The sequence below is a fragment of the Lampris incognitus genome, chromosome 6 (assembly GCF_029633865.1).
Source record: "Lampris incognitus isolate fLamInc1 chromosome 6, fLamInc1.hap2, whole genome shotgun sequence".
Lineage (NCBI taxonomy): Eukaryota > Metazoa > Chordata > Actinopteri > Lampriformes > Lampridae > Lampris > Lampris incognitus.
Window position 1 is genome coordinate 45,601,717 of NC_079216.1, and position 22,084 is coordinate 45,623,800.

General features: G+C 40.5%; 1 protein-coding gene across 1 annotated transcript in view; it reads right to left on the reverse strand.

The window, feature by feature from the left end:
* Window positions 1-302: 302 nt before the first annotated feature.
* cd44b (CD44 molecule (Indian blood group) b) overlaps window positions 303-22,084 on the reverse strand; it is a 38,774-nt gene continuing 16,992 nt past the window's right edge. Inside the window, exons 2-8 of the mRNA XM_056282128.1 lie at window positions 7,406-7,571; window positions 6,920-7,062; window positions 6,668-6,733; window positions 4,114-4,713; window positions 1,180-1,269; window positions 888-966; window positions 303-565 (exon numbers count right to left, since the gene is read on the reverse strand). Of these exons, the coding sequence (XP_056138103.1) occupies window positions 352-565; window positions 888-966; window positions 1,180-1,269; window positions 4,114-4,713; window positions 6,668-6,733; window positions 6,920-7,062; window positions 7,406-7,571 (1,358 nt within the window). The 3' untranslated portion in view covers window positions 303-351. The remainder of the gene's footprint in view (window positions 566-887; window positions 967-1,179; window positions 1,270-4,113; window positions 4,714-6,667; window positions 6,734-6,919; window positions 7,063-7,405; window positions 7,572-22,084) is intronic.

Here is a 22,084-nt window from a genome sequence, read left to right on the forward strand (position 1 = left end):
GACACGCTCAACCTCAACTCAGTGCCACCCACCCTGGCAAAGGGTACAACCACATCCTGCACATATGGGTTTTGAGAGAAATTGTCCCCACCAGAAGGCAATATCTTCAAACCTTGCACATTACCCTCACACTCAGCAAGACAACCTACATGAATCACGAACATCAGCCCTGCTTTTTCACAAACACCCTGATCCTGTTCTCTCCTGTTTTCAGTGTCCGTTTGATTTCCTGGTCACCAAAAGTGTCTCAGCCTACCCCACCCCACCCCAGCCCACCCGACCTGACCCCACCCCAACCTTCATCGCCTCAAAGCCCCCTACTGTTCACGTCAATTCCTCACTCCTGCCATCTCACGCGAGCTGTTCTTTATCTGAGGACTCCTCCAGTGTGATGACGGTGAACTCCTCCGTGTTGCCGTTCTCTTGGATCTTCTCCTTGTTCATCAGGGTCACCATCTCCTGCTCTCTCTCCTGGGCGCGGGTGCTTGCTACCGATGCTGCTGCTCCATTTCCTTCACCGCCATCCTTGGGTGTGATCATCAGGGTCTGATGTTTACCACACCAGCTACCAAAGAAGAAGAAGAAAAAGAAGAAGAAGAAGAAGAAGAAGAAGAAGAAGAAGAGGAAGAAGAAGAGGAAGAAGAAGAAGAAGAAGTGGGACCGCATTCAGTCAGATATGTTCTTCATGATCACCTGTCATCCCCATAAACCCCTCAACCAAAATAAGTGAATTTCATCCTTCATCGTGCAAGACAAGTTGAATGACCCCACCCATGTGGAGGGGTTAGGTCAGTGGATTGAAATGTTTGAAAGACTGTTGTTGAATGAAACAAAATATGCGACCGTGCTAAGAGACGGAGGCTGAACAATGATTTGATGCACACTACCTGTTTCGTTTGGCGACAGCTGCACAGACAAGTAAAATGGCACCAACTGCCACGACAACACCAATGATGACCAACCAACCTAAATGGATAAAATGATAATAATAACACATTTTAAAGAGGAGTCAACCAAAAACAATAAGTAGATAAATGATAGATTTAAATAAAAATCATCCATGAAACTTGCTTTTTCTTTTTTTTTACATCAACATCCTGTTTAACAATTGTCTCTGCAGACTCCAGAGTGCTTAAGCAGTGTTATAGGGCGACACAGGGAAATGACAGATTGATTTACTTGATGAATCACTGCTCTGCTGTCCAGCAACCGTGGGCACTGCCGCTGCTCCAGGAATCATTCTTCCTTTGGCAGGAGGCTGTTCAGCTGCTGTATGTGAATAAGATAAAAGATGACCAATAGATCATAAGAAAAATTATGAAAGATAACGGTCGTCAATCATCAACCCTAACAGTGTACTCAAGATGATTTCCAGTTGTTACAGCTTCAGAGCTTACACAATTTGAGTATTATTTGCCTGGTCAGCTTTTCTATATGCCTCCTATGCAGTATTATTTGTGAATGAGATCTCTAGGTGTGTGGAATCAGAATACCTGTGACACAGAAAATACTTATTTTGAGAAGAAAAAGATGTTTGGTTCATGGCAGTATCAGTTGTTTTCTGCACAGGATTCTATATAGGCTCTATTGACAGAGGGGGTCAGTGGGTGCCAGTGGCTTCCGATCAAAGAACTGCCTGAAACCAGGGTAAAATCAGGAAGATAAGCTCACCCCTGACCCTGTCCTCACAAGCAACAATTTGTAGCAAAGCTAGCAGTTTCCTTTCAAGTGCCATTCTGTGTAAGCCACTAACTGCTTGTTTTAGAACTTGTCCCCTCTGATTGCCAACCCATGCAATCACTGGACTCTTTGTCTTCCACTTGACTATACAGAACTATCTGATGCCTTTTGCAGTGGATGTGTTCCATTGTTCTTAAACAGTGTGTGTCCGTTATGTGCTAGGAAATATTGTAAGGTGTGAATATGCCTCTATGTGCCAAACTGAAATTAAGACAAATTCCTATTGAAGTATGCTAGTAGGTAAACAAAGTTAGCTGATTGTGGCTGTGACTGCATGCAGGGTTTAAAGGCAAAAAAACAAAAGCGAAAAAAAATCACAGAACAAAACATCAATATCTATTTGTTAATGCAAGTCAGCCCTTGAACTGGTTAGCTGAGCCTAACACTAGGGGGCGTGCATCGTTCTTAAAGTTTCCTCAGTCGTCAGAAGACCTGTTGCATGTGTGGCAGATTGTGCTGTTTCTCCAAATCTTTTTTTTCTGTTCAGTGAAGTGGAAAAGTTTCAAAAGGTTTTGTGGTTTTCTAACATCTACAAGAGAAGTATCTGAATGCACAGATGTTGTGGACGTCCATTTTGTGACACAATGACAACTTTTCAAAGGCTGAGCCATATGAATGCAACACTTTCAGCACTGAACTGGCAATTGGCGTGGAAACAGAAACAGGTAGAGGGGCGTAATTCTAACCGCATTTGTTACAATAATTTTGCTTTATTCTTATCTAACAACACTGTCTATAATCACAACAGAGGGATACAACACAAGCTTTTTGTCTGTGGCTGCTGAGCAAGCCCCATCAAACATTTAAGAAGATCACAATCTCAAAAGGAGCCCATCAATATTATTGAATACTGAATAAGGGGCTTCAACAGAGAATTAAAAAGTTCACATAGATACACAAATGCATATAGACACACGTACACGCACATCCCAACACATAATCGTCCATGAATTTATAGAAAAAAAATCCTAAATGCTAAATCGTTAAAAAGATTTGTTAACAGCCATTTTATGAACCAGATCCCCAAATTTAAAGGGGGGAAATAATCCTTATCCATATTATTTCTAAGATAAGATAAGACAAGATAAGTTGTACTTTATTTTTTATCCCCCCCCCCCTTTTTTTCCTCCCCAATTGTATCTGGCCAATTACCCCACTCTTCCGAGCCGTCCCGGTCACTGCTCCACCCGGGGAGGGCTGCAGACTACCACATGCCTCCTCCGATACAAGTGGAGTCGCCAGCCGCTTCTTTTCACCTGACAGCGAGGAGTTTCGCCAGGGGGACGTAGCACGTGGGAGGATCACGCTATTCCCCCAAGTCCCCCCCCCGGACAGGCGCCCCGACCGACCGCCCCGACCGACCGACCGACCAGAGGAGGCGCTAGTGCAGCGACCAGAACACATACCCACATCCGGCTTCTCACTCGCAGACACAGCCAATTGTGTCTGTAGGGACGCCCGACCAAGCCGGAAGTAACACGCTGGTTCGAGCCGGGATCCCCGTATTGGTAGGCAACGGAAGGCTGCTACGCTGCCCGGACGCCCCCAAGATGTACGTTATTAATCCCCGTGGGGAAATTCATCCTCTGCATGTAACCCATCCGAACACACACTGCAGCTAGCAACAGTGGGGTTCCGCCGCGCAGCGCCCGGGGACCAACTGCAGTTCTTCTTGCCATGCCTCAGTCAGGGGCACAGACAGGAGTATGCATTACCTATGACATGAAGACATATCCCTCTAAGCATAGATCTATGCATGTCTTTTGATGGTGGAAGGAAAGGGGAGCTCTTCTATTTGTATGTTGAAGGTATTAAATTCTGAAACTCTACCATAATTGTATGGACAATCTATGAATCATTGTTTTTTTCATGGCATTCGGTGGCATTCACTCCAACAGCTGTATGTAGCATTGTTATTTGCGTTTTTTTTAATACAATGTAGCCTATTTCAACATAACCCACCAAAGGTAGCCTCAAATTAGGAAATGTAGTCAGTGCAGGTTTCACATTGACAAATTGACTGTTTGTGATGTCCCTGGCAGACACTTTTCCACACAATTTGGGCACATTTCAGACACATAGAACAGTACACAGTATTGTGGCTGCTAATAGAGTGTTTTTCTTAAAACATACATATATAGGGAAGTGATGGTGAAAACCACGATTGTTTCCCTTTAAAGAACACCATGTTCATCGTGGTCCTTTGAAAACACGCAGCCAGTGATTTCAGACTTTCTAGACTACGAGAAGGGTTATATGGCACAGCCCCCCCCCCAACACAATTCTATTGAAATGACTATTTTAATCACAATTCATGTTTTGATTTTACTATCATTACTGTTATTTGTTGTTGTAATTGTGTCCTATCCTTACCTTCTGCCTCAGAATCCTTGCCATCTTCATATTCCCTTTCCTTATCCACTGGAACCATCTCCACAGAAGGCTCTTGGTTTTTTTCTGGTTCTCCAACAGGAATCACTACAGAGGGTCCCTCTTCCTCATGGAGGGACGGCTGCATTCCAGATCCAGTGGGCTCTCCCATCTCTGGAAACACCCCCCCAGAGATGGTTGAAGTATCCAGGTCCTCTGTGTCATTTTCTTCAGCATGGTCATTCCCCTGGACGGAAACCTCAGTGGTGGTCCCGTGTGATTTTGCGCCCTCACCACCGGCCGCTGTATCCACAGGACTGGGTTCTGCAGGTTGTGGTATGGTCGTTGGGTGTATTTCCGTGAACACCCCACCATGAGCCTCGGCGTTCGTGGTTGCTCCCTCTCCTGGGGCTGAGGTGGGCTCCAGCAGGCTACTGTCTGCTCCAACAGCCACATCCTCTACTTCTGGAAGGGGCTTTGTGGTCCCTGGGTCTGACTGGTCTCCCTCTACTGCTGGTGCTTCTGTTTGGTCCCTTACCTGAAGGGCTGGGTCCTCCATAGTGACTGCATCCCCCCCCGACACAGGCTGTCCTGAGGGTTCAGCTGTTTGGAGAGTAAAACACAGAGTTGTACATTGTTGCAGTCAAGGTCAAGCAAGCAACAGGTTAGAAATCGAACTGAAAGCAAAATACTTGTTGGATGACAGATGAGTTATCAATAGATAACAGAATACCTGGCCTTCGACAGTGTCTGAACCTCATCCTCAATGGGTGAAGGGAGGAGGAATATCATACCTATCACTCGCATGTTAAATAATGATATGACCAATAGGGAGATATTTCATCACAGATCATTTCAAGGCCTATCAAAAGTAAATTGACTATAAGCCAAGTCACATGTTCCTGTGGAACGCAACATGAGGTTTGCTTTTTGAGTTGTCCTTTAAACATCAGCTTGTTCAAGCATATCATAGAGATAATGATGTATGATGACATTGCAAAGACACATTGTTTTTTTTTGTAATTGTGTTTGATGTTGGTTGATATAGTTAAAAATGCATCCATAGATGTAAACCCTTTTAGAGCAATCAGCGCAGTGCTGTATGTAGTGGGGGAAAATGCAACTATGGGGCTGTTCTCACAGAGAAGCATTTAATAACATAAAAAAGGTATTCAGTCATTTAATGTACTCCACAAGATGAGTTATGTCCTACCCAATGAATTTCTTCCATTATTTAGACATTAGCATTATAGTGTCTCTCATTATGCTAAAATGCTCTAAGATACAACTTAATGACAGCCTTGATGTCAATTAATGATATCTTGTCATTTTATCACATTCAACAAATGGGTCCTGCTACTCTGAGAAAAGAGCCAATTGCCTGGTGACTGATAAGTAAACAGTTATTTTTGTCCAGTGGTATTATTTATAGATTATTGATTGTGTATATACATACATCTCTCTTTTTTAATTTGCCCAATTGTATCACATATTACTGAGGAATATTGATATACTTTATTAATCCCCGTGGGAAAATTCTTCTCTGCATTTAACCCATCCTAGCTGTGTAGCTAGGAGCAGTGGGCAGCCGCCATGCAGCACCCGGGGACCACTCCAGTTCGTCTTGACGTGTCTTGGTCAGGGGCACAGACAGGATTATTAACCCTAACATGCATGTCTTTTGATGCTGGGGGAAACCGAGCACCCGGAGAAAACCCACCGCAGATACGGGGAGAACATGCAAACTCCACACAGAGGACAACCTGGGATGACCCCCAAGGTTGAACAACCCTGGAATTCGAACCCAGGACCTTCTTGCTGTGAGGCGACAGTGCTAACCACTGGGCCACCATGCCGCCAAATATTGTTTCTTTTGATTATATTCCTTAGATAAAGACATTGCAATACGGCCTTTGAAAAAGTATTACCATTAGCACTATGTTCTCAAATTTTTGCAGGTACCATACAAATAGAGCAGGGAAACACGGTAATCCCCAAACAGCACTAAACTGAGACACATTGATAAGGAGGATCTTGTCCCACACAGGGGAACAAATAGGGCGATTCTGCAAAACCATGTCTATGTACTGATGCACCAGCTAGCAAATTGTTAGCAGGGAAATTGGTGGGGTTGACCATATAGCAATAGCTCACCGTGAACTGAGTGAAGGGGACCAACACATTCTGTGGGAGGCCCTGACATTACCTTCTCTATTTGAAAAGGTGTGCAGCTATAGTCCCTGGAGCGTCTTTTTAGTTAGTTTCTCCTTTCATCCAAGGCAGATTCAAAAATGAATATGTCAGTTGAGGTTTTATGTCCCTGGGCCATAGAGTGTTTTTTGATCATGATAGACATCCGTCAATCAACCATTAATGCCAGAGGAAATTTAGTCTTTCAGAGCAAGACTGAGAAGTGGCGCAGCAGTCAGTCTACCATTTATGTAGTTCTGTGGTTTCCAGTGTTTTGATGTTCCTGTTTTAATTCTGTTAATAGTCATGAATAGAAATGGGAAAAAAAAAGATTTATAATGGGGTGAAAATGAACGGCTATACTGACCTTGTACATCTGAGACAAAGTCAACATCTCCAACAATGGCTTTCTCACAGTTTTCCTCACGCCCAACTGGTTGGTGGAGGAAGATTGGAAAGAAGTAAAAAATATTGGAAAAACGGCACCAAAGGAGTTGACAACTGCTCGGCATTCTTCTTAGAGATTTAAATTTTCCACGATACTTTTCTTAAATAATACTGACAACTGTTGATGTACAGCTGCTGTCAAAATAATATGTGATTATTTAAATATAGTCACCATTTTCATCATAACAGTAGGCATCATAGTTTTCCTTGGGGTTAGCAGGTGAGTTGATAAAGAGACCTGTCATGTTCTTTGCACAGTTTTCATGATTCTTATGTCTGAGGATGGCAATGCTCTGGTTGTTGATCCAGCCATTCCTGGACAAATACAATATAATAATAATAATAATTATTATTATTATTAGCATTATTATTGTTAGGAGCCATGTTTTAACAGTAAAACTGATCTTTGTTGAAAATGGGATGATTTATGTTATCTTAAGGCTATTTCTTTTGTTAGATGGGTATGTTTTCTGGTGCAGGAAGAAATGCACGTTGTGTAAAACCCAAAACAAAAATCCGATGATCTCAAAACATCATTATCTCTGTCATCTAATCAGTTCAAGCCTGATCACATTACTCTGTGAAGTTGTTGAGAAAGTCATATTCAGAGTAAATACAATGATTTTAATATGTTTAGTTTGCAGAAATAAAATGTCACCTGCAGGTTTCCATATTCTCGACGTAGGCTTCTGCGACTTGCTCAGGAGTTGCCAGGGTGGTCTTTAGATTCTCACAAAACTCCTTAGCCATGTCAAAGCTCAGCGAGTAGCGAGTCAGTCCCTCAATAAGAAAGACCCCGGCATAGCTGCAGCTCCGAGATTTCACTGTAGGGAAAGAGGGGGAAAAGATCATGGTCTCAGTGTCTTTATCAACATAAATCAAAATTGGTGCCACTTTACAATAAGGCCATCACAATGCCAAGTCCGACGCCTGTCCCTGCCACTGCTCCAGTTCAGTGCTCCATCCTTGCCACAGCCCCTTCTCCAGATCCACATCCTGCCCCTATTCAAGCCCTTAGTTTTTGTTATGCCCCTAGTTGAGTTATTGCGTTCACCTGTGTTAATCTGTGTTGCTACCTACTTAAGGCATTTGTCCTCTACAGTACATTTCTTAGTCTTTACCTCTTGTTAGCCTTGTATCACACCATAATGATTCCCATAGTCTTTCTGATTCTCCGTGTTTTTGACCGTTACCTGTTTATTGACTCTGTGTTTGCCTGCCGACTTTAGTAAACATGTCTTCAAATCTACCTTGTTCTAACTCGTATTCTTGTGTCAAATGTTTACTTTATGAAGGGTTTATAGAAGTGGTTGCAATTATTTACATTGAGTTATAAAACAGTAACAGGTTATAACACATTAATAAAAAATGCTTTTTGGGTTGCCAGGTTGGGAGCCCACATTTTATCAATATGACAGCATCTCCGTAAACATTCTCTTGAAAACCACGTGACAAGCATCCATCCATTATCCAAACACTTATCCTGCTCCCAGGGTCGCAGGGGCTGCCAATTTACATTCTCAGTGAGTGGCGTGCAAATAACACAATTTGAAAATGTTGTGCAATACATACATGCAAAAGTCAATAGCCAAAAGATTGTTTTGCTACAGAACTACAGAAACAGGTTAAGTTTAAAGTTAAAATATAATTCTGTTTTTTAACAACATGGGTCTTATTTTTGAATTTTTTGCAATCGTACATGTCAATCATGATACCATTTTATGCACCAGCTTCATTTTGGAGATCTCTGACATGAGACCACCACTGGACTCAGCTGTACAGTACTGTCTTATGGTGCCATGGAATACAAGCATCAGACATGTTTCATCAATTACAACGTAATCCATGTATCTAAGCCACATATGTTTGGTAATGAAAACAAAAGTGAAAGTTAGAATTTATTACACAAAATGCCCAATATTATCAATGGTTGATCATATTGCTGAGCTACTTCCTGGTTCAACTTGCAGGAATGACCTGTATTTACTTAACATGGGTACCAGTAACCACAGATAAATTAATTGAGGAGTAATAGGAAATAATGTACACCGTACAACCAAGGCACTAGGGGGTATTTTGTGTTTGAAAGGACAGGTTTAAGGAATGTATTCCATACCACCATAAAACACCATTGTAAAACTTTGTCCAGTGGTTAGGTAGTGGTTAGGGTCGCAGGGGCTGCCAATTTACATTCTCAGTGAGTGGCGTGCAAATAACACAATTTGAAAATGTTGTGCAATACATACATGCAAAAGTCAATAGCCAAAAGATTGTTTTGCTACAGAACTACAGAAACAGGTTAAGTTTAAAGTTAAAATATAATTCTGTTTTTTAACAACATGGGTCTTATTTTTGAATTTTTTGCAATCGTACATGTCAATCATGATACCATTTTATGCACCAGCTTCATTTTGGAGATCTCTGACATGAGACCACCACTGGACTCAGCTGTACAGTACTGTCTTATGATGCCATGGAATACAAGCATCAGACATGTTTCATCAATTACAACGTAATCCATGTATCTAAGCCACATATGTTTGGTAATGAAAACAAAAGTGAAAGTTAGAATTTATTACACAAAATGCCCAATATTATCAATGGTTGATCATATTGCTGAGCTACTTCCTGGTTCAACTTGCAGGAATGACCTGTATTTACTTAACATGGGTACCAGTAACCACAGATAAATTAATTGAGGAGTAATAGGAAATAATGTACACCGTACAACCAAGGCACTAGGGGGTATTTTGTGTTTGAAAGGACAGGTTTAAGGAATGTATTCCATACCACCATAAAACACCATTGTAAAACTTTGTCCAGTGGTTAGGTAGTGGTCAACTTTAAAGTCAGTATTAGGTAGTGGTTAATGAGGCTGCCGTAAAATGGCTTGGTTTTCTTCAAATATTTACATGGGTTCTGAGAGAATGTCTAGAGAGACTTTTCACAGTTGGGCTCCCAACCAAAGTCTTTGTTAATGTATGTGTATTACTGCTTTATAATACAATAATAATTAAATAAAAAATAGTTGTTATTATTAATTACATAAAAAATATATTATTCACCATTATTAAGATAATGAATAACTACTCATGAGAGGGATGAGATGATCACTCATCCTAAAACAATCACTGCTGAACATAATCCTCAATCAATTCAGTCAACCACTGGCTTCATACCAGTGAAGGCTATGAATGTTAAAGTGTAACTGCAACAAGACATAAGGCTATTACTTGAAAAATATAGATTAACATGAGATCAAAACTAAATGATAATAATATGCTCAATGGTAAACATCATGTCATCGATCATGCATCTAGGTAGAATTTATACTAAATAACTAATGCAGTAGCAAGCTGAGTCTAACAAAGTACAGTCAAACATGGTCAAGTCAAGTCAAGTCAATTTTATTAGTATAGCCCAATATCACAAAATACAAATTTGCCTCAAGGGGCATAGTGAGATAAAACCCAAGCCTCTTAGACATTACATGAGTATTCAAACATCTGAAAATTGAAAATAACTTTAATTTCAATTTTCAGCCAACATCAGGATATTGTAGTACATTAACTTCAGTCTTCCAACTGAAAATCAAATTTCTGAGCTTATTACTAAGTCACCTCCACATGCCACCTGGATCCAATTCCCACAACCCTAGTTAAAACATGCCTGCCCTCTATCAGCTCCCTGATAACCTCCATCATCAACTCCTCTCTGTCCACTGGTACAGTTCCCCCTTCACTGAAGGTTGCCATAATCAGACCAACCCTGAAAAATATTAATTTAGATTCTACTTACCAAAACAACTACCAGCCTATTTCCAATTTACCATTCATCTCCAAAATCCTTGACAGCGTAGTTGCATCCCAAATCCAGATCTACCTTGATAACAATAATCTTTTAGAACAATTCCAATCTGGCTTTTGCCCCAAACGTAGCACAGAAACAGCCCCAGTTAAGATCACCAATGACCTTCTTCGTGCAGCTGACTCTGGTTTACTCTCTATCCATATCCTCCTTGACCTCAATGCAGCACTTGATACAATATCCCACCAGCTCCTCATGGATCGGCTGGCTAGCATTGGAGTTGGGGGCACTGTGTACCAGTAGTTTACCTCCTACCTTGCATACAGGACACATTTTATACAAATTCAGAATTATCAGTTAGAAAGTTTGATAGTTCCTCATGGAGTTCTGCAGGGTTCAATGTTGGGGCCGCTCCTCTTTATTATTTACCTCCTCCCTCTTGGCAACATCTTCCTGCACTATGGAATCCATTTCCATTGCTGTGCTGATGATACACAGCTTTATGTGTCCACTAAGCCCACTTCCACACTCCCCCCCATACCCTCACTGCTTGTCTCCATGGTATACAGATATGGATGACTAACACTTATCTGAAATTCAACAGTAGTAAAACTGAGCTACTCCTCATTGGCACTAAATTTATACTCTCAAAAACTAATATTTGCTCACTCCCCATTGCTGGAGCCACCATACCTGTTTCCGCTTAGGCTGAGAGCCTTGGTGTTATCCCCTTTCCTTCTCCAGTCATATAAACAATGTCTCCTGGATTACCTTTCTCCATCTCCAGACTACGCCCTGCTTTAAGACAACACTCCATGTAAGTCTTAGTCAATGCTTTGGTCACATCATGCATTGACTACTGCAATGCAATCCTAGCAGGCATCCCTAAACAAACTTATTCACTGACTTCAACTCATCCACAATTCTGCAGCATGGATTATTACACATTCAAAGTCCACTGACCATTTCTCTCCCCTGCTGAATCAATTACACTGGCTTCCTGTGTCACAGCGGATTAATTTAAAATGTTATCAACATTTAAAGCACTTCATAATCTATCCGCTGCTTATCTCACAGACATCCTTCAGACTTACACTCCATCTTGCTCCCTGCGGTCTTCACCAGCAGGTCTATTGGCACTACCAGCCATCAGCCTCAGCACAATGGGTGCAAGGGCTTTCTTCTATGCGGCACCCAAACTCTTGAACTCCATTCCCCGTCACATCCACTTAGTGGATTCCATTACATAATTCAAAACTGCTCTTAAAACCACCCTTTTAACCACTTTTTTCTTTTAGCATACTCACTTTAACAGCATCAAATTCATCTTTTTTTTTTTAAATTTCTGCTGATGTGTGCTCTATTGCTTATTTTGTTTTGTGGTTGATTGCGCTGTTTTTACTGCTTTGTTTTATTGTATTTGATGTAAGGTGACCTTGAGTGTCATGAAAGGCGCCTTTAAAAAAGTATTATTTTTTTAACAATATATTTATTGGTTTTCAGTTTGCAAATCATATCAAATTGTACATCAAAAGTACAGAACACAGCAAACATTTTTCACCCTGTTCTCCCTCCCATAACCCAATCCCTAACAACTTAAGTACACAAAAAGAAAGTTATATAAAATAAATAAAAGTAATGAGAAGAAAAAAAAAGAAAAAAGAAAAAAACATTAAAAAGAAAGAAGGGTGTTTTTCTGGCCAATGAACATGATCATATAAAGCTACCCTACTCCCCCAGAGTTTGTTCTTGTTGAAGCAAGTTGCCAACATTAACATTATGCCCTAAGAAGTACAAAAAGGGTCTCCAGATATCATCAAAAACATTTTGTTTATGTCTAACAATATACGTTGTCGTTTCCATTGACATGTTTGACGCAATTTCTTTGATCCACATTCCAATTCTTGGTCCATCAACATTTTTCCAATTAAGAGCAATTATACGTTTAGCTTGTAATATACACATGTCTATGAACCTGAACTCTCTGCTTTGTAAATGTGGGTTGGTAGGATATATACCAAGAATAAAAAGCTTGGGATCCAACAGTAATTTCTTTGATAAAAATTGATAAATCATATTAATAACTATTGCCAAAAGGTTTTCACTTTCACACATTCCCATATACAATGATATGGTGTTCCTCTTGTCTCCTTACACTCGATAGAAGTATCAGGAATGTTATCATTAAATTTATGTAATTTAACAGGAGTTATGTATGTCCGCATCAGCCATTTATACTGGATAAGTTTCAAGCTACTGCTGATTGTCTGCCTCTGTGCCTCCTTACTTGCCTCACTCCAGTCTTCTAAAGATAATTCCTCCCCTATATCTTCTGTCCATAATCTCAGTTTTAATTCGGATGAATCATTAGATCTGGGCACAAGTCATACAGAGTTGAAATTAAACCTTTATCATAACAATGTCTTGTGACTGCTACCGCTAATGTAGAAATGCCAGGTTTATCTGAGTAATATTATTATTATTATTATTATTACTATTATTATCATTATTATTTCTTTCACGTTTCCTGTTTTACATCCTGTAGAGCTGGGTCCAAACTATGGACCTGAGGAACTATAGGGCAGATGTCACTTGATTGACAGTACTCGTAATATGTGAGCTGTTCCGAGATATGTGGGCTGTATGTAGGCTGTTATTATTTTCTTTCGTGTTTCCTGTTTTACATCCTGTAGAGCCAGGTCCAAACTATGGACCTGAGGCACTATAGGGTAGATGTCACTTGATTGACAGTACTCGCTGATTTTCTGGACTGCAGGGATGTTAACATTGCCTGGGATATGGATGGTGAACTTTTCCATTCCCTTCTTCATGAGTCCTAGAGCTCCGATGACCACTGGTGTTGTTTCGGTCTTCATACCCCACATCCTGTTGATTTCAATCTCTAGGTCTTTGTACTTGGTCAGCTTCTCTGTGACTTTAACTGAGGTGTTTTTGTTTTTGTTTTTGTTTTGTTTTTCCAGATGGTATTGCCATGTTGATGAGCATGCACCTCTTTTGCTTCCTGTCCTTGATAACAATGTCGGGATTGTTGGCTTTTATTTCTCTGTCAGTGTAGATGGGCATGTCCCAGAGGATGGTGGCATCATTGTTCTCAGTGACCGTTTTTGGCTAGTGTTCGTACCACTTCTCAGTCGTCTCGATCTTGTAACTCCTGCAGATCTTCCAGTGCAGGTATGCTGCTGCCTTGTTGTGCCTGTATATGTACTCGATCTTTGCCAGTTCCGGGCAGCCTCAGACAATGTGGTCGATGGTTTCTTCGTACCTTCCACAGATTCTGCATTTTGGGTCTGTTCCATCTTTGGTGATGCGATGGTGATAGGATCTGGTTGCCAGGCTCTGGTCTTGTGCAGCGAATATCAGGCTCTCCATCTCTGCTTTCAGTCCGGTGCTCCTCAGCCACTGGTGTGTCTTTTGTTGGTCCACGTTATTATTATTATTATTATTATTATTATTATTATTATTATTATTGTTATCATTATTATTATTGCCAAACACATTTCTCACTACAGTTGAGGGATATATGTGGGATATCCCAAAGGATGTTGAGCTATATGTAAGCCAGTTATGCAGTAACCTCAGAAACTTATCTATTTCATATGGAAGCCACACAATTGCATCACATCACATGTAATAAACATGTTTCCAAACTGAGCTCTCGATTACTCCTAATTTGTTGTTTGCAAAATTTTTTTTTTCATGAATGTACTATGGAGAGTATTTTTCTCTTTTAATCATGAAAGAAGAAATACAGCTATAGCTAATCTAATTTTTTTTAACTTCAATGTGGAGTATCAGTGCCTGGTTTCACTGTGACAAGGGGCACATAAATGTTTTTAAGAATTATTTTGTGAAACAGAAGCCTCTATTTTAAAATGATGAGTGTGTTCTGTGGACCCACTCCTGCACAAGGTATTTGATGTGCAGATAGTTATGATGCAGAGTGAGCAGTGTAGGATAAAAAAACAAAACAAAACAAAAACAAAACACGAGAGACACCATGAGACTGCTGGATCATTATTCAGCTTAAATGTTTTGCTTGCCCCACAGGTTTTTGCCAGAGTTTTGTTCCACAGTGTGGTGTTTGAGTCAAAGTTCGCAAATACAGGTATGCATCATATATTTGTCTGCAGAAACACAGAGAAAAGGGTTCACACACATGCACACACATGCATCCACGCACACACACACTCGCAGACATGCACATAAATTTCCTATGCCTGGCGAATGATCACCTATTGACATTTACAAAGCAAATTAGGTTATTTTTATTTAACCCAAGTAACCACTGTCTTACAGAGATAAGTGTGCGCAAACCAAATTAACTGCTATCAGAAGCAGAAATCACAGGGATATCTACTGGCATGGTATCATCATTTCTATATACACAGGCCACTGCACACAATTCACTAGGCTACGATACCTCCCAGTTTAGTCAAAGGCCAGAGCAGAAATGTAATTGGGATTTGTAATGTGTGTGTGTGTGTGTGTGTGTGTGTGTGTGTGGGAGGGGGGGCCTCTGTGGTTTCAGGGTTGCCATGGGCGCACATGTGCTCTCACAGATTTCAATATGTGCTTGCTCGACAGTTTAACTTAAACTACAGCAAGCCAGCTAACTTGATGTAACAGTTAGCTACCAAAGATTGGAGGCCACCTGTAGCAAACTATCTTGTGTTAGTATCATTTTTCTAAAATCAAAACATTGTTTAAGCAGAATATTAGAGCGATTTACATTCTGTCAGTTTCTCCCCCTATTTTTCTCCTTACCTTGCCATCCATCTATGCCACGTACTGGCCTCCAGCCTAACCTGTTTAATGGGATGGTTCATATCAATTTACAGTCACAAAGTTAAGCCTGGCAAAATGGCCCTGGCTGCTATTACCGCCATACCTAGCTAGCTAAAATAAGCTACTTGGCTGTCTGAGGATATGATGTTTGCCTTGATTTAATGAATGCCCATGGTCGCTGGTTTGTATTTAATTAAGTTTCAAAGCAGTTTGCTAAAATATCAGCGTTGACAGAAGAGAGATTGCTTGGTGGGAATATCAGGCGAACCGTGTGGTGTGCTCAAGTCTGACGCTCTCTGTCACGGTCATGCGCGTAAAGCGCCACCGTCCTGCGTAACGCGCATGACCGTGACAGACGGAGCCGTCATGCAGCTCGTCTGCTATTCCTACTAGGGATGCCACGCTGAGGACGCTTTCCCACAGGTTGATAAACCACACACCCCCGGCCCAAGAGGAGGGAACCTCTGCGGCATCTAGGAACTAATAAGTAGGAAATAAATAGAAGGAAAATAAAAATAAGTGTTTACTTCCTCTTACTCCTTTTCGAACATGTAACAATCTGATGCATGTGGACATTTGTTCGCTGAGTTTGATGTGCGGATTTGTTGATCACTTCAGATTATTGGCAACTGCTTATCTGTATGTTATATCCTGCTTATTTACATGTTCGGAATAAATCATGATCATCATCACCATCATCATCATCATCATCATCATCATTATCTATCCAGTGGAGAGTTTGTTTATCAGAAAAGTTCCTGTTCTTGTTTATCTTCTGTGGCGTGTCAGTGATTAGTATTGACTATTTTACAATCAATAATCATCGTTATCTGTACAAGAGTGAGCCAAAAAAAGAAAAGAAAGAAGAAACATCGAAATATTTAAGGGAAGAGAAAAGAACCCTTCAAAACCATTTCATTTGTTTTATACCATTGCCAAGATGCCAAAGGCCACAGTTGAAACTATATTTGCACCTGTGTGAAGTTGTGTTTGTCTGTTCGTTAGATTTAGGAAAGCAAAAACAAAAGAAGTCCTTCCATGGAATTACTTTCTTTTTCAGAGGAATGAAAATGAAAGTTAAATTAGTAAGTGGAATAGTAAATGAACAAACTGTAGTCACACACACACACACACACACACACACACACACACACACACACACACACACACACACACACACACACACACACACACACACACACACACACACACACACACACACACACACACACACCATATCTGCCAGAGATTAGGGAACATGCTGCAACTCGTCATGATGTCCCTGGAAATCAGAAAAACAGCTCTTGGCCTTACAGACCTACCAAGAGGGATCAAAGTGAATGCAGCCTTTTGGTTTGCTCAAAAGACGTGAATACATGAATCAGATGTGTTCCCATTAGTATGCAGAGAGAATGACCATGGGTGTCTTTATAAAGCCCTGAGGCCTGCTATGCCAAGGCAGTGACTCAACCAAAGGCTTCATTGTCACCTAATGGAGTTGAAAGGACTTGGGAGAGTGTGGAGGGTCTGGATATACACAAGCCTGACAGAAAGGGGGCTTTAACACGGTGTCCTGCCAAAACGTCCAGCTGCTCTTGTAGTAACAGACGGCCCTGTCTACTTACTCTCTCCTCACTCTCTCTTTCCCTCCCCACTTCTTTTCCTCTCACTTTTCCCGTTAACCCCCCCCCCATCTGTATTTGTCTTTCCTATGCCAGCTCTAGAGACTAAATTCCCAGCTCCACACTCACACACACGCTTATATGCACAACAGTATGCCGAGCTAACAATGACTTAGTGCCAACGTGGGTAGATACCGAAGCTCAGAGATTCAGTTTCTGGATATCAAGGTTGAAGCTGAGGTGTCGGGGATGATAGCTTTTAATTTTCTAAGTCCCATTGGCTCACATAACCAGCAACATGCACCATACACTGTAAGAAAATTATTGATATTTGCATTAAAATTACTGGCAGCCAGCGGCCAGGATGTATGTTACTGTAATTATGTGTACAGTAGATTGCTGTATTCTTAATTACAGTAGTGGAATTGTTATTGTAAAATTAAATACAGTTGAGAACTGTGACTTAAACAGTATTTTATACTTAATGACAATACCAGTCTTATTACTGTACATTTGATTTACAGTAATGTACTGTGCACAACACAGTAACTTGAGGATTTCACATCTTTATGTATCTTTTTAAAAAAAAAAATTTTTTAACTTCAGACGACCTCTAGGCGGCCAAGCAATGACCTTTAATTATTTTTTTTGAGTTCTGAAGAAACATTTTACTTTACTTTTATTCATATCGTTTAATTCTTTAACTAAAAATGTATTTGGTTACCTTATTTTGTGTTATTTTTATCTCATGTTTGGTTCAATGATGGACGTACTTTGGTGTAATATCTGATTATCTTTAAACGTATATGTTTAATTTCGTAGTTCCTTTTTATCATTTCCACTTTCTGTATCTGATGCTCCCTATTGCTGGTCAAATTGTACAAAATATGCTAAAGCAAGGTTTAATTGTTTTATTGAGGCAATGGGGGACATCTGTTTTGATACAAAAAATCACAGGACAATAGTTTGGAGCTATGAATGTTAGTATGAATATTGAATAATATTAATTTACCGTGACGAGGTTGATTACTTGGCTTGTTTGGAGACAAGTCAGTTTGCCTAATGCAATGACAACCACAAAAATATCACGCTTGCACAGAATGTCTATCTATAGACTGTTTATCTAGCTATATATCTGTTTATCTAGTAATGTGACTGTAACACCCTTAGCACTGTATTTTTACATCTGAAAACAGAGATCTTGTGACCATGAGTCCATTAAAGATCCATTTTCTTGTGCCGTTTCACCTCTTCCGCAGAAGTTGCTCTGTCAGTGGGCTTGTCTTTATGGACGTTAATAAAGAGTCATGGGTCTTCAGACCAGTGGGAACATGTGAAACATGAGATCCAGTGCCCTGTGTGCAGGGATGTCCACACACAAACATATACGAACACAAGGTCACCTGAATGAACTTCCCCATCTGAATTTTCTTTCAATGTTTTTTTTCTCTTTATCTCATTCTACTTTGATACCCACTTGACATTTAAGGCAGCAACTGTTTCCTGACAGACTCAGAATGTGTGTCATTTTCCCCATGCTGACATTGAGAAACTGTTCCTCTTCTGAATCAAGAGATGGTTTCCATGAGTAAGGCAGCTCCCCCGTATGGGATTATTCATGATAGGAGTGACAGTTTGACCTCCATCACACTTTGCTAATCGTTGATCTTTAAAGGGCTGGATTAAAAAAAAAAAGAAGTGACCTAGAAGAAAAGACACGTTTTGATGCAGCCCCTGCATTGCAGTAGTCTTTGTACGGGCTGCCAGTTTTACAGGTAATTTTAATTAAAAAAAATAACTTTAATTTATTTAGATTTAAAAAATAAATAAATAAAAAAGTCCCATTGGCTCACATTACCGGCAACATGTACCGTACAATGTAAGAAAATTGTGACTTTTTTTATGCATGTGTATAATATTTTTGAGAGCATAGCAGGAATATGAACAAGCAAACAAGCAAACAAACACAGCACATCCTTGGTAATAATAATAACCAAAGTCATAATTAAATTAAATACATAGTTTTTCTTTAAAAAGTACAAAAGTGTATATACATAGTGAATGAAAAAAAAGGACTATACACAGCAAGGTGCTTTACACTGGACACAACACATTAGTCCTTGCCCTGAAAAAAAAGAATGCAGTACAGGGTCTCAGATCTTATCGAACACATCTCCTCTGTCTTCATTATTAAATCTCAGTCTCTCCAGATGTAAGGTGTTAGCCATTTCTCTCAACCACAAATCATATGTGAGTACAGAGTCCATTTTCCACACTAGCAAGACTAACTTTTTTTGCAATCACCATTCCAATCAAAACAGCCATTTTTTTTTCATACTTACTGGCAAAAGATAAGGAGCGTATTGCTCCAAGAATGGCTATGAGCAGATCAGGTTCCCAATTCTTCTCCAAAGCCTCCAAGAAACAATGAAATATACTTTTCCAATATGTGTAAAGTTTACTGCATGACCAGAAAGAATGTGTTAAATTACTGACCATAGAGTTACATCGATTACATACAAGTGAAACATCATTAAAAAACATCTGTAACTTTTCCTTGGAATAATAGAGTCTGTGTAACATTTTAAATTGTATAAGGCTATGTCTGACATTGACTGAACAATCATGTATACTCTTTAAACATTCATCTCTGTACTAGACTCACTGGATGTCCCTATCCAACTAGCCAAAAAACTAAACACTTGACCCAATAAACACCAGCAGAGACGAGCTGTCATTTGATACTTTACTGAATCCAAGTGTGAAAGTGTAACATATGCAAGATGAAGAAAAATAAAGTTGGATTTAGTAATATGACATGTATATAGGATTAAATTCCATTTTCTAACTTAGAATTCACCATTTTTTACTTTATTTTTTTTTACAAAGCAACTAAATAAAACAGGTAAGTGGCATTAACAGATAGGATTATAGGATACTCAAAGCTAAGTAAACATTTAGGATTAATCATCATTCAGCATAGCAACACAGTCATAGGAAGCTACCAGTAGCTACAATGGAGATAAGTGAGAGCTTAGCTAGGATACATATAACATTCTTATAATCTCATTTTAATCATAATAGTACACACAAAGCATAAAGATAATGTCAATAAGCATAATTTCTTACAGTCTAACAAACTTTGAGAGGAAGGATGGTAATGGATTAAACACAGGTGAGTCACATTGTCTGCACACCATGAAGATATCCCTTTCTGAGCTGCACTTCTTGTTAATGACAACTTGTCAAATATTAAGATAAAGTAAAAGCTGCTATACCAGAACTTCCAGCAGATGTCACTAATACATCTAAACAAAATACATCACTCCCAGCTTGGGGTCTCCCAGACCCCACATAAACCTCCCATCTAACTCCCAGAGTCCTCAGGAGACAGGAGTAGAACCACTTCAGTGATTGGATGCATGTTGAGCTTCTGGCCTCCATCCTTGGGCGATTTTGGCTTCTACTCTATGAATCTGGCTTGGAAAGGTCCTTGAGATGATTGCCATGGGCCACTCGTTTCTTCTGGCTTATTTGTCCTTCAGGAGGATGATTTCTCTCTCTTTCAGATCTTGCCTCTTTTCCATCCACTTGCATTGGCTTTAAAGAATAACAAGATACTTGTGATGTTACCTGCTTTAGAAGGTTTCCACCAGGCTCTGACTGTCTCCACTCTTCTCTGAAAAGACCTTCTTTACCAAAGCCACCAGAAGGAGGAATGGGAACGTCTGTCTTCTGAGTCAGGAGCATAGCTGGAGTCAGGATGAAAGGTGACTCCGGGTCTGAAGACACAGGGATGAGGGGTCTTGCATTAATCACAGTTTTGACCTCGGCCATTCATTCCGCAGGAGCATGTTGTTGAGGATATGAGAGGTGATGCCGATCATCACCCATGTGGGAGGAATGGGGCGATTTAATACCCATGTGTAGTTCTGGTCCTGGTATTTCTCGATGCTGTCAGAGCTGGTGCTTGATTTACCCATTTTCAGCTCATGACTAGCACCAGCGACGTTAATCCCACAGTCTGATCGTATCTGCTTCATTAGGCCCCTGATGGCAAAAATTCTCCTCAGGGTGTTGGTGAAGCTGCTAGCACTCATGCTCTCAATCACGTTGATGTGTAGAGCTCTTGTACACATGCAGGTGAATAACACAGCCCAGCTCTTGCTGTTGCTGTGTCCTACTCTGGTTTGGTCTGACGCCATCTCCCAAGGGCGAAAAACGTCAACACCCACATAACTGATGGAGGGTACACCTTGTAGTCATTCTACCTGAAGATCGACTATCTGCTGGTACTCTCTTACCATGGAATTTCTTGCTGATGATGCATCTGAAGAGGGAACCACTGCACTTCTTCACTCGAACCAACCAGCCTGTCTGACGGCATCCTCCGTGAAATGCCTACCTTGTTGTTTCACAACTTCATGATGATGACGCAAAGGTAGGGTAGCCAGATGACAGCTGGGATGATTACTGGATTGGTATCCTCTGCTCCAAGCTTCACCTGTGTCATGCAGCCTCCCACTTGTAGCAATTTGTTGCTATCCAATATTGGATGCAGCTTGCACAGAGGGCTATGTGAGGGGAGGTTGTGTGCTTCAGCGATGCACTCTAACTTCTGGGAGTAACACTGTTGTTGAACACCACTTATGATGAGTATTTCTGCTTTCTGAACCCTTCTGCAGTAGGGCCTGAATGACAAAGGCACTAACCATGGCAGCTGTTGTCTTGAATAGGCTTAGAGAAGATTTGAGCAATGTGGATTAAGTGGCCCACTACTCAAACCAGAGTGCTATACTTGGAGAAATGCCCAAATCCTGAGGAATTCAGCACAGTGAGGACTTGCATGTTGTCAGTTGCAAAAGGACAGCTCTCATGATCTAAATCTGGCTCAATTACCTTGAAGGTCTCTTGAGGTAAGGCAAAACAGGCACGTGATCTCTTGAGAAACACTGCACCTGACAGCCAAGTGGTATTGCTGAGTGTTGCTGCTGTGATAGACTGTGACCCTTGGTCTGCTGGATTGTCATCATAGTAACAAATCTACACTGATGAGGTGACGAAGAATGACATATTGTACTTGGTTGTTGATGTATGTGTAA